Source organism: Clupea harengus, chromosome 19 (assembly GCF_900700415.2).
Source record: "Clupea harengus chromosome 19, Ch_v2.0.2, whole genome shotgun sequence".
NCBI lineage: Eukaryota > Metazoa > Chordata > Actinopteri > Clupeiformes > Clupeidae > Clupea > Clupea harengus.
Window position 1 is genome coordinate 11,504,130 of NC_045170.1, and position 13,814 is coordinate 11,517,943.

The following is a 13,814-nucleotide window of genomic DNA, read 5'->3' on the forward strand; positions in this document are numbered from 1 at the left end:
TCTTGGTTATCGGCCAGTTTGTTAAATAAACCGATATCCTAAGTCTATTTATAGATTAACGTTATGTATTAGCTTACCCAAATGAATGGTTTTCGAGACAGATATTTGTCTATTGTAACAAATCACGGAAACGTGGAATCTTTGTTATGGCTTATTTATTAAACACTAAAACACAACACACTGACAAAATGGCACGGGCTTTATGCCCTGGTGCAAGTAACCACGAACAGACTGTGCTACAGTCACACACCTGCACAACCTCTGTCCCAACACATAATAACGACAGGTACTTAGAACCGTAAGGAACATCGTTAGGGAACATGCGCTAGTGCCTCACATAGGGTATAACACATATAGTACAACAGTGTGCGCCCGCCGCACGGCATTATGGGGCGACTATGCCGGCACGTTACACTATTTTGACTTCTACGACTCGTTTAACACTGCAACGTGTTTCTTAATATTAATATTAATGTTAAAGGTGACGTTACATGAGTACGTTTGCGCCTATGTTAGTTATCGGCCACTCCCACTTCATTCCAATTACCGTGTTGGTTTTCGAAATATTAATATGCACGCATACTGTCGTTTCAAAAGTTTTGGCACCCTCTGAGGCTGCATGATAATTTACTCTGTCTTCACCAAAAAAAGATCACAGTGGTATATTATTCATTTTCTATTTAACACTGAGTACTGCACTGTAAGCCCCAATAAGTTGAGTTTACTTAAAAAATGTGAGGAAAGTGGTTGCCTTAAAAACATCAAGTAATGTATAATGAAAACCTGAGTACATTTAACTTAAAATATATTGCAATATCAACTGCTTTGCATAGTGACTACACTTAAAGCATTAAGTTCAATGAACATAAAAATTCCAAGTCGATTTAACTTCAAATCTATTGCAATACACTAAGCCCAGATAAGTTGAGTTTACTTAAAAAAATTGAGGAAAGTGGTTGCCTTAAAAACATCAAGTAATGTATAATGAAAACTTGAGTACATTTAACTTAAAATATATTGCAATATCAACTGCTTTGCATAGTGATTAAACTTAAAGCATTAAGTTCAATGAACTTAATTCCGAAGTTGATTTCACTTAAAATATTTTGCAATAACAATCGCTTTGCATAAGTACTACACTTAAGTGTGTAAGTTCAATGCACTTAATTACAAGTTCAAAATGACAAGTTTTTGATTTCACTTTTATTTCAACACTTTTTAGAAAACCAAAAATACAAAAACTTAAACGAAAAAAATAAACGTTTTTTTTAAATTATTGCAACCAGTTGGCACCTACTCGCAAGCTGCAAGCTGATTTTTCAGCGTCTGAATTTTTGGTGGTAGCTTGCATTTCCCCAAATTAAGCATAACCTGAACATACACAGACATTCCTGATATAAACATGGAAAAGGCTCTGTTCTCGCTTAACTTCCATGTTTTAGTCTATAATGTTTAAATAGCTGTGCTCTCTTTTCACAGCTATGAGGACAGTACTTGCACTTCCAAAACATTGTAAAACAACAAGAGGAGCGATTCAATTAAACATGCTCCGCATTCAAGTTGTGACCACGTTAGGTTAACCACGGCTGATTTGTAGTTTGTTTTTTTGCCAAATTAATTACAGACTTAATTTACTTAATGCTTTTCAGCTGTCAAGAGCATTCACATTCCCACAATGCACTCTGGTCATGACTAAAACTCAGTAATTGAAAGCCACTTAACTTAAGTTAACACTTAGGTTTACTCATTCGACAATATCTACAAAGTACTTAGAATTTTGTAGTAATGTCATCACACTTAGTAGAATATACTTAACATTTGGTAGTAATATCATATAACTTCAATTCTTTAAGTGAATAAAACTCAGTAATTGAAAGCCACTTAACTTAAGTTAACACTTAGGTTTACTCATTCGACTATATCTACAAAGTACTTAGAATTTTGTAGTAATGTCATCACACTTAGTAGAATATACTTAACATTTAGTTGTAATGTCATAAACTTAAATTATTTAAGTGAAAAAAACTCAGTAATTTAAAGCCATTTGACTTAAAGTTATTCACACATTCGACTATATCTGCAAATTGGTAGAATAAACTTAGAAACTTGTAGTAATGTCATCACACTTAGTAGAATATACTTAACATTCAGTAGTAATGTCATAAACTTAAATTATTTAAGTGAAAAAAACTCAGTAATTTAAAGCCATTTGACTTAAAGTTATTCACACATTCGACTATATCTACAAATTGGTAGAATATACTTAGAAACTTGTAGTAATGTCATCAGACTTAGTAGAATATACTTAACATTTAGTAGTAATGTCATAAAACTTACATTTTTGAAGTGCATTGTAATTAAATTGTTTAAGTACAGTAGACTTGATAAGAAATTGGGGCTAACAGTGTGGGGTGTTTTCCAGACAAAGATATTTAGTGTAGCAGTATTTGAAATGAAATCAAATGTGAAAAATAGGCTGTGCAAATATTTAGGCACCCTAATCATTTTCAGGATTTGAATACCTGTAACTACTCAATACTGAATAATTGCAACACATAATTAGTCTGATTAGCTTGTTAAGCCTTCTATTCCATAGAAAGGTGCATAAAATCATTAGAAAAACTATCTAAGGTAGCCAATTGCAAGATGTGCTTCTCCTTGATTCTCCTCTGAAGAGTGGCAACCTGGGGGCCTCAAAACGACTGTCAAATGATCTGAAAACAAAGATTGTCAGTGTTGTGTTGTAACTTCAGTTGATAAATAAAGCAGTTCATATCCAGCCTGCTCATTGCAAATGTGTTTTTTCTTGTTCATATTGTGTGCGGTTAACAAATATTTTCCTTTTTATGTTGCACAGAAATTAAGTGATTTAGTGTGTTCTTGGTCACATCAATTTGAAAGCTGGACCAAAGTGTTTAATTTCACTCAATTACAATTATGCTAAATAAAAAGTTAAGTTGTAAGTACAGTCTGGACAGTCTTTTTCTCTCAACGCCTCAATATGTAGATCTTGCCTGTCACCAAGGCAGAGTTTGTGATCTTTGGCCAAAAAAAGTTTGGTGACCACGGCTCTATACTGTATCATCTCTCCTTTTTTGTAACTCAAATATGAAGCCAATCACTTCACTCCCTCTCTCTCTTTCTCATCTTTCTCAGACCTTCTCCCCATCTCTGTTTATAACTCTGTTTTATCTCCTTCTTTTCAGCTTCACTGGCTTCATGCTTTATTCCATCCATTCGCTTTTTCTCTGTCATTTTAAACCCAACATATAAAGCTAAGAATTTCACTCCCCCTCTCTCTACCTCCCATTCCCTCCTTTCTCAATTACCCTAGCAACAACCATAGCAACCACTATGACTACCTTGCAACGCCCTAGCAACCAGAATAGAAAACACACAATTACCATAAAAATCACCATGACTACCCTAGCAACACCCTAGCAACCATCTGAATCACCTGTCTCTCCTTTTTTCTTTGTCTGTCTTTCAATCTATTAGTCTTTACCAGTGTTGTATAGTAACAAAGTAGAAATACTTCGTTACTGTACTTAAGTAGTTTTTTGGGATATCTGTACTTTACTTTACTACTTATATTTATTTTACTTCGCTACATTTTGCAAAGAAAACTGATACTTTTACTCCGATACATTTCTCCTGAAACCTTCGTTACTCGTTACAAAATCAAATCATCTTTAGAAAAAAAATTATCATGAGAGTGACGAGACCAACGTCAGGGACTGTGGTAGAACACAGACTGCAAGCAGGTTTGGCGAATCAGTGGTCCTAGCGCACGTTAATGCGCTATTGACCGTTCGCAAAAGCCTCGTCCTCTCAGTTACTGTTGCTATGTCTTTTGAACTCGTTCATGCACTATACTGTCTGTCAGTGTCAGTGTCAGTGATTCTTTTTGGAGTAATATCTCCGCGATATCCTCCAGATCAAGGCAAAATGGACTGCAATATGCAGTGGAAGGATATATCCAATACATTAAGATCAACAACGAAGGGGACACAACAATAATCGAAGCAAAAGCACAGGTCTCAATCAAAAAATGAGAAACCCCACGACCTTTTCATTAAATGCCACCAGCACAACCTTGTAGACTAGTCATGTACTTTCACCGCTGGGTAAGATCTGTATATAATATTTCAAGCTAGCTAATAACCTACAAAGATTATTTATTCTTATTCTTTATTCCATCTCTGGCGAGGTATCTAGCTAGCTAGCTAGGATGGTGACAATCTAAAGTACAGTACAGTAACGTAGCAGTGTGGAGCAAAATAGCTGCTAGTAACGTTATTGTTCAAGGGATGTGTGTGCATGTTGCTAAAAGTATTTCACAGTCACTGTACCGATAACTTGCTTGTAAAACTGATGATCCTGATGTAATGCTATGGCTTTGTATCAGATCGCCAGGTTATTGTTCTCAGGTTGTGCCTTGTGCAAAACTTGGGATACTCAGGAGCCCATTCACAAAATGTTACAAAGATTAAAATTAAAAAAATTCATAATGGCTTTTTGGGACGTTTTGTTTGAAGATGAACAAAACATTTTTCAGTTTCAAGTAATGACTGGGTTGTTACTTTCGGTGCTGATTTAGTATTGCCTATTGTGTTAAAATTGTGTTCAAATAAGGCCCAGTTTATAAGTATGCTCATTCTAGTCAGAATAAACTTCCTAATTCTCAAAATTCTGACCCTTTTTTATTAACAGCATTTACTTGTACTTTTACTTTCAATACTTAAGTACATTTAATATCAGAAAATTACTTTTGATACTTAAGTACAGTAAAGATCAGATACTTTAAGACTTTTACTCAAGTAGTATTCTGAAAGGTTACTTTTACTTTTACTTGAGTCATTTTCCAGTAAGGTATCTTTACTTTTACTCAAGTATGGCTTTTGGGTACTTTATACACCACTGGTCTTTACACACCTCTCCTCTTCCTCTTTGCCCTCCTTCTCCTTCGTCTCTCGCTACACGCCTTGAATTACATTACAGTAAATTACCTGATCTTTAACTTCACTGGTATTTACTTCAGAAAATCAGAAATCTAGTCATTTTTTATTTTCCTTCCAGGATGCAGGATGCGGAGGCAGGGTGTGAACACAATTGAGTTGTGTGATGTCGCAATATAAGGAAACACATTAAAACTTAGTTGTAGTTGCAGACAGATTCCATGCCTTCCCTGATTTAAATATATTTAAAACATATTTGTATGAAGGACAATATTACAACAAAAGTGGTGTTGGAGATAAATGTTAGGATATTATCACATCAACACGATTGGGCAACAGGTAGTCTATAGAATAAGATTGGCAACCAAAGGATTGAATATTCATTCTGGGGCATTACGTGAGATTGGGTGGTGGTTTTTGAGTTGAACATTATTCTGTTCTTAACTTACTGTATGACTTATTTAATGAGTTAGTGTGAACAAGGCAACACCTAGACTTACACTTGGATCTCACACACCAAAGGCTAAAAAAAAAAAGAGGTGAGATATAGGATCCCCTGAGTAAGTTTAACTGCACCAGATGGGGCATACATCAAACAGATAGCCATCACACAGAAATCTGTAGAAATGTTCAAGTTCAAGTTCAAGTATTTTATCTGTCAGATGCACAGAACAACACAGAGTCAGACTGGGCACTGAAATTCTTAAGACAAGACACTGCACAACAACCTACCATAGCATAGCACAACAAATAAGTACTCTGAACATAAATTACACATATAATAAACATATAATACATCTATTAAATATACAAAATAAATATACAATACAACCTGCTAAACATATAATACACATATAGTAGCCTATACTAACCTAATAAACCTATACTAACCTAAAGACAAATCAAGTGTGCCTGGTATCAGGTAGTGCAATATTACTGGTAGTACAAACACTAGATGAAACTGTAACATGTAAAGTGGCGAGACTGTATCACTGTCCATTTAAAAGCCTGATGGCCCTTGGAAAGAAACTGCTCTCTAATCTACGGGTGCGAGACCGAATACTTCGGTAGCGCCTGCCAGAAGGCAACAGGGAAAAAAGTCTAAAGGATGGATGGTAGCAGTATTTAAGGATCCTGCCAGCTTTTCTGATGCATCGTGTGTGGAAGATGTCCTGCAGACAATGTGAAAAGAAAACACACAGAGAACAGCTTGTCCTCTTGGCCAGCTAGGCAAATAGCAATATTATTTGCATTGTAAATTAATTTAAAAATGACATGAGCCAGAAAGAAGTAATTGGAGGATTTGGTCTCTGCTCTTGAGTCACACATGCGTTTTTCTCGGAATCAACTAATGAAATCTATTTATTTACCCAAGCTCCATATTTTTAAACTGACCTTTGGACGGTAGAAAATACTTGCCAGTATAATATATCTTCCCCCATTTCTATGGTTAAAATGGTGAACTGTAAATGCAGCCTGGAAGCCTGCTACACGTAGAGTGACAAAGTCCCCGACCTCTCTTCTTCTATACAGAATGTGCTGTGCATACATGTGAAGAATGTTTATCTGTGAATCTGGTTAGGGTCATATTGCACGAAGCCTGTCAAGACCCTATCTAAGCCATTTAGTGCATCGTCTCAAACCTTGGCATTCTCAACAGAATCAAATAAATCATTAAACTATTAACCATAGCAGTCACCAAGAAGGAGAGGCATTGGTCTACTTTATAACAATATATGATATATGATTAAGGAAGCTACTTATAGACTGGTCTTCTGATTGGCAAGACCATAAACTCCTCAGTTAGTGATAGTTAGTCATACCTCTATCAATGGTTGGTTAGACTTTGATGTGCTGGGAAATCATGCATGCAATGAAGCAATTTTTCCTTACTTCCTTCTGGGTTAAGTTCAGTGTGACGATGATATTTCAGTAATCAGGAAATACTGAGACAAAAATTGTATGTACTTATTTACATACCCAAATCAAGGTCTGGGTTGTGTATAAAGGCAAACACAGCTCACAGTTGCCTCAGACTCACAACAGCAATATATCACACCACAAAAGGGGGTCAACAGGGTTAACTGGACCACGCTACTCTCAAACCTAGAACACTTAAGGAGTATCTGACTGTACTGTCTTCTTTAGTCTCAACCTTTATCTCCGTCTTCAGCATGAAGCTTCTGCATCTGCTGGTCTGCTGTTTGGCTCTCTGGGCCCCCTCACTCACTCAGGTACTTCGCACTACAACACCTTTGACATGACACTCAATACTAGTGGCATTCCCAAAATCAAGTGTAACTTCTTTATTTACTTTACTCTGCTTATATGACACATAATTCAGCAAACACAAACAGTGTTTATAAAACTGGAGAAGTTAAAGCACTTTGACACCCAGACTTGTTACATCCAATTGTTGCTGTTTACCAAAGTGTCCTTTGCTGGTAGGAAGTGCATCTTTTTAGGCTTTAGGGCCAACTAAATGTATTTCTGTTTTATCCTCGGGTCAACTTTAGAAATGTTTTGCTCATCCATTGAGTGGATTGACTGCGGACAAGCAGGTAGTAGGGGAGCACAATGTATTAGTTGCATTCGGCTCGAGACCTGATTGTGTACCCTATCATTAGCGTAGCTATGCAAGTTATTGTGTTCATTATATTCTCTGATGATATACCTAGTACCTAATGAAAAAAGGAGGGGACCATGACAGCTGCGTTACCAAAAGATATATAATATGTCTTGGATGCAAAATCCCCAAGACTAACATACATCTGTACTGTGTGTTCCAAACCACAAGAATGCATTCAGAGAGACCAACCCAGTTTTCTAAACACTTTATAAGAATGCTGAGGTAAATCGTGTCAAATTCAAATTCGAAAAGAATGAGAACTGAGACCCTTTTTGGCAGCAGCACTAAGTCTAATATCGTTGATTGTTTTAGTTAGAGCAGTCTCTGTACTGTGTTTTTTTTAAAAAGTGATTTAGCTGATTAAAAACAACTTCTTCAAGTATCTTGGCCAATAATGTCAAGTTTGATCTAGGCCCGCAATTGCTTAGCACATTAGTCTAGTTTCAATAGTGGTCTCACAACAGCCGTTTTAAAAGCACTGGGTAATATGCCAGCTTCAAGAGCTACTCGTAGTTTAAGACTGACCAGATCGGCAAGATGATAAAGAACCGCTTTGTTTAAAAAAAATTAAAAAACACTTCCTCCTCTCAGGCTAATATGTAGCACAGTGATTTCACGACAGCCATTTTAAAAGTATCGGGTCAAATGCCAGTCTCAAGAGTCAGGTTAATTATTTTTTAAATAGATGTGGAGACAATGCCAAATACATGTTTAAAGAATGTAGTGGTGGCTGGGTTAAGGCAACAAGTTGATAGTTTACTCTCTTACAACCTTGCTGAGTTCTAAAGGGATGCTCCAAATCTTCTTCCTAATTGCCGGCCTATTATCTGGCAGATCATCTGGGTTATTATTTTAGAATGAAGTAATGAAATTGATGGGAGGGGGGTGCCAATAAACTGGGATAATTTATTGACTATGCGCTGGAGTTTTTCCAGCTCTGCCGGCCTATTATCAGGCAGATCATGTGGGTTGCTGGTATCCCTGACAATGCCAGCTCTAATGGATGGTGCCAAAAAAGTTGCTTTATTTTGTCGTTCATTAACCTCGCTTTTGATTTCTTCGATCTTTTCCTTTGTTTGAGTTGTCCTACTATGTCTTGCTTACTCTTGTTCTGTTTCTCTATATTAGACTAGCGGCATGGGTGAGAGCACAGTTGCAGCAACAACCCCAACCACAACACCTGCAGATACTGGAAAGACAACCATGGAGACCGCCACAAACGTTTCTGTGACGACCACCTCAGAAACACCTCCATCAACAACAACAACAACAACAACAACAACTACAGCTGAACCCACAACAGAAACAACACCCAAGGTAACCACCACAGGTGCACCGATGACAACAAAAACAATCCCAACCACTACGACCACCACCACATCCGCAGCAACAACCAAAGTGACCACCACAGATGCATCTACAGCACACCCAACCAAAGCAAGCACTACAGCAGAAGAGACTACCACATCAGCATCAACTACAGCTGAACCCACAACAGAAACAACACCCAAGGTAACCACCACAGGTGCACCGACAACAACAAAAACAATCCCAACCACTCCGACCACCACCACACCCGCAGCAACAACCAAAGTGACCACCACAGATGCATCTACAGCACACCCAACCAAAGCAAGCACTACAGCAGAAGAGACTACCACATCAGCATCAACTACAGTTGAACCCACCACAAAAACAACACCCAAGCTAACCACCACAGGTGCACCGACAACAACAAAAACAATCCCATCCACTCCAACCACCACCACACCCGCAGCAACAACCAAAGTGACCACCACAGATGCATCTACAGCACACCCAACCAAAGCAAGCACTACAGCAGAAGAGACTACCACATCAGCATCAACTACAGTTGAACCCACCACAAAAACAACCCCCAAGGTAACCACCACAGGCCGTTTTAAAAGCACTGGGGAATATGCCAGTCTCAGGAGCTACTCGTAGTTTAAGACTGACCAGATCGGCAAGATTATAAAAACCCTCCTCTCAGGCTAATATGTAGCACAGTGATTTCACAACAGCCACTTTAAAGGCACTGGGTCAAATGCCAGTCTCAAGAGTCATGTTAATTATTTTTTAAATAGATGTGGAGACAATGCCAAAGACATGTTTAAAGAATTAAGTGGTGGCTGGGTCAAGGCAACAAGTTGATAGTTTACTCTGTCTTACAACCTTGCTGAGCTCTTCAGGGATGTTCCAAAAGTTCTTCATAATTGCTGGCCTATTATCTGGCAGATCATGTGGGTTGCTGGTATCCCTGACAATGGCAGCTCTAATGGATGTTATTTTGTTATGCATTTTTTTCACATCATCTTCATCTTAACTGGTGCCACACTGTCTAATGCATTTCTTAAGTTGTTATTAAAGGCATTAACCATTTCATTTAAAGAATGGTGATAAAGAATGAGCTTCCACACGTGTGTAGTTCCACATACTATAGCTATTGAGAATAGATACAGCACGCACTTTGACATGAGACTGCAAGCACCTTGCTGATAAGTAAGCTACTCATAGTTTAAGACTGACCTTCAGATCGGCAAGACAATAAAGACCCGCTTTTTAGAGTTTTCAGTTATCTGAACAGGAAGTACAGGGGCTGTGTGTACTTACGCACATACCTGGTGTCTCAAACAAGGCCAGGGTGGTATATAAAGGCAGGCACATCTCACAGCTCACTCAGACTCACAACAGCATCACATCACACTCTAAGAGAGGGACGGCAGAGCTAATTGGACCCGACCATCATCCCATCTAGTCCAGAGTTTCAGGGCTATCTAAGTGCCTACTATATCTTCAGTTTCAACCTCCAGCTCCAGCTTCACCATGAAGCTTCTGCATCTGCTTGTCTGCAGTGTGGCTCTCTGGGCCCTCTCACTCGCTCAGGTACCGGGACTCCTTTGACGCAATATTTATTCACAGGATCATCTTGCTTGTTTATGACATGATTGAGCCAACACAAATGGCCTTTATTAGGTGGTTGTGGTTAATTCAAATAAAGTCTCTCGAATAGAAAGATGCACCAAGTTTTATTCTTGCATGCCTGATTTTTGATAGGTTTTTGGCTGGACTTCACGGGGATCGTCATTCCCACTAAAGTTTTCCCACTAAATGTTTGTTTTCTTCTTGTACGCCTGTTTGATTTTTAGCTGGACTTCATGGGGATCATCATTCCCATTGAAGTTTTCACACTTTTAATTTGTTCATTTGAGACTTGATGCAGTGGGGTGACATTTTTTAATATAGAGTATTTGATACCAAGAGGTGAGAAAAAGTTACATCAGGTCTAAAGTTGAAGGTAAAGAATGTATAGTTTTATGATAGATAGCTTTAGATAGTAGAATTCATGCAGTCAAGGGTAAATTAAATTCTAACGGTTTGGTTTCTTGTGGCACAATTTCATTTCATAGTAGAATTCATGCAGTCAAGGGTAAAACAATTTCTAATGGTTTTATTTCTTGTAGTGCAATTTCATTTCAGGAATGTGCCTGAGTAAAAGGCACAATGTAGTACCCTGAACGATTTTGCATCTGTCATTCCTGTGGCGACCTGTTCACACAGGCAGCTTTTCAGAAATTTCATTGGTTTTAAGTATTTTGTAAGACTACGAAGTTTTCGTAATATAGACTTTTAGAGTTTATAGAGTTTTATCTACTCCTCTACAACTGATTTAGTTTGATAGGTATCCCTTTGTTTTTGTGTTACTATATTTTCTCTTCAGAATCAGAATGATTTTTAATGACCACATGACCAACATTAGAACAATGATTTATGATTTATGACAATATTTACAGAAAGACACAATTTACAGACAATATTTCCATGATTGCCACAGGAGATTTAAGTGCAGTTGTCAGGATTGTAGAGACATGTTCAGAGTCCTTATTGCAGTAGGGAAAACTGTTTTTGAAACGGGATTTTTGCAGGCAGGGACCAATAGTGGCTCACAGAGGGCATCAGCTGCAGGAGGTGGTGAGCAGGGTGAGAGGGGTCAGAGGTCATTAATTCAGTTGATGAAAGGAGGGTGCCAATAATATATATATATATAATATATTTTATTGACTATGCGCTGGAGTTTTTAGCATGACTGACTGTACGAGCTGCCGTACCAAACTGTTATAGATGAGGTAAGTATGCTCTCAATAATGGCTGTGTATGACTGAAGAAGAAGGCTTTGTGTACTTTGAACTTTGAGCTGTCTTAGGAAAAACAGTCTTTGCGTGGCTTTTTCGGTAATGTGGTCTGTGTTGATGTTCCACAATGTATTGCTGATGTGGTCTGCCAAGAAATTTGGATCAGTGGGTGCCAAAAGTTGTCGTTCATTAACCTCGCTTTAGATTTTTTCGATCTTTTCCTTTGTTTGAGTTGTCCTATTATATCTTGCTTCCTCTTGTTCTGTTTCTCTATATTAGACTAGCAGCATGGGTGAGAGCACAGTTGCAGCAACATCCCCAACCACAACACCTGCAGCTACTGAAGAGACAACCATGGAGACCGCCACAAGCGTTTCTGTGACGACCACCTCAGAAACACCTCCATCAACAACAACAACAACAACAACTACAGTTGAACCCACCACAAAAACAACACCCAAGGTAACCACCACAGGTGCACCGACAACAACAAAAACAATCCCAACCACTTCGACCACCACCACACCCGCAGCAACAACCACAGTGACCACTACAAGCACTACAGCAGAAGAGACTACCACATCAGCAATCATGTCTACTTCCACCTCTGCAACAACAACCACAACAACAACAACCACAACTGCAGCCACAACTGCAGCCACAACTGCAACCACAACTGCAACCACAACTGCAGCCACAACTCTAACCACCCCAGCAGGCGCCTCAGGAATCAGCGCCACCTTGCTGAGCTGCACACTGCCCATTCTGTTTCTTTTGTTGTGGCAGTGAGTTATGGTTTTATTAAAGTTACACGTGGCCTCCAGAAAGTGCACAGACTTCATTGAACCAGGTGCCTCAAAATGATCAGAGTTGAAAAATGGCAGTTATGGCAGGGAGTGCCTCCATGTGGCCTGAAAATAGAACTTACAGTGAATTAACTAACATATCACCCAAAGGATATATATATATGCATTTATTCATCAAAATTGTTTGCCATAATTTTCCTACTTTCTCTTCATATCCATACCTTCATGTATATATATATATATATATATATCAATAAATATATACGCGCATGATGTATTATATATCTTCATCCTGGGAAAATTCTGTAAATTGTCCTTGATGTTATTTTCTGCTCAAAATAGGGTAACATTTCTTCTTTAACACAAGAAATGTCATCATTTTAAGTCATTACTACATTTTCTATGCACTGAAAAATACATCAGATGTGATTTCATGGTTGTGGATTTATTTTACTTTTCTGAAAAACAATTATTCTGTTACATTGTGTTCATTATTCTAAGTTAAACAATCTCTATTTTGTGTCCTGTTTCTTTCCACAAGCAAAAACTAGATTTCACAGCACTTAGTTTCAGTATGTCTAACAGGATACATGAATACAATTATTACTACTGTCTTGTTTGAATGTTCGTTTATGCATAAACCATTTCTTTATGAATACCAAAACATGAAGATGAAACTTACTTGGTAAATGAATCCACCAAACAGAATAGTCTCTGCACCTTATGCCCACAAACCAGTCAAAACAAGGGACTGGGCGCCGAGGGAGTGAAGTAGCCCATCAGGAAGATGACGTCTCGCTGATTTCATTCTCATGGAAGTTTCTAAGTCCAGGTTATACTGCCTCATTAGCGAGGACACCCAGTAAACTGCAGTATCCAGTGATGCAGCAAAGTTAGTTCAGTTATCTAATACACTATCCTGGTTTATAGGAACATATCTGAGTACACACCATCAGACAGCAGGGCTATACAGCCATTCAAACACTTTATCTACTGGTCGGCAGCGTATAGCAGCATTTTGATCTCTCCCTTTCCTATAGACACAGACACCTCAACACATGCATGCCAAGCAAACACATGTCTTTGGAACTGCCTCTGAAGAGAGAACAGACAGTATTTACAAATACAGACTGAAGTACCCATTGTTGCGTCTGACTTGCTAGTTATACCACAACTAAACTTACTTACTAAACTAAACCACCCCCTATGTAGTGGAAATAATGCTAGTGCAATCAGACACTTCAGCAACCATTCAATAAATATATTGAAA

At 38.2% G+C, this 13,814-nt stretch overlaps 1 protein-coding gene across 2 annotated transcripts; it reads left to right on the forward strand.

Annotated features, from left to right (window-relative positions):
* The first annotated feature begins 6,912 nt into the window (after positions 1–6,912).
* On the forward strand, positions 6,913–13,208 carry LOC116225014 (salivary glue protein Sgs-3-like). Of its 2 annotated transcripts, XM_031586388.2 has the most exons (3): positions 6,913–7,192; positions 8,716–9,489; positions 12,018–13,208. In XM_031586388.2, the coding sequence occupies exons 1-3, from the start codon at positions 7,133–7,135 to the stop codon at positions 12,525–12,527; spliced, it is 1,344 nt and encodes a 447-aa protein (XP_031442248.1). In that variant the 5' UTR covers positions 6,913–7,132; the 3' UTR covers positions 12,528–13,208. The 2 variants fall into 2 exon arrangements, 1 of the variants encoding a protein (XP_031442248.1); XR_004165868.2 differs by lacking the exons at positions 6,913–7,192; positions 8,716–9,489 and adding an exon at positions 9,499–10,491.
* The last annotated feature ends 606 nt before the right edge of the window (positions 13,209–13,814 follow it).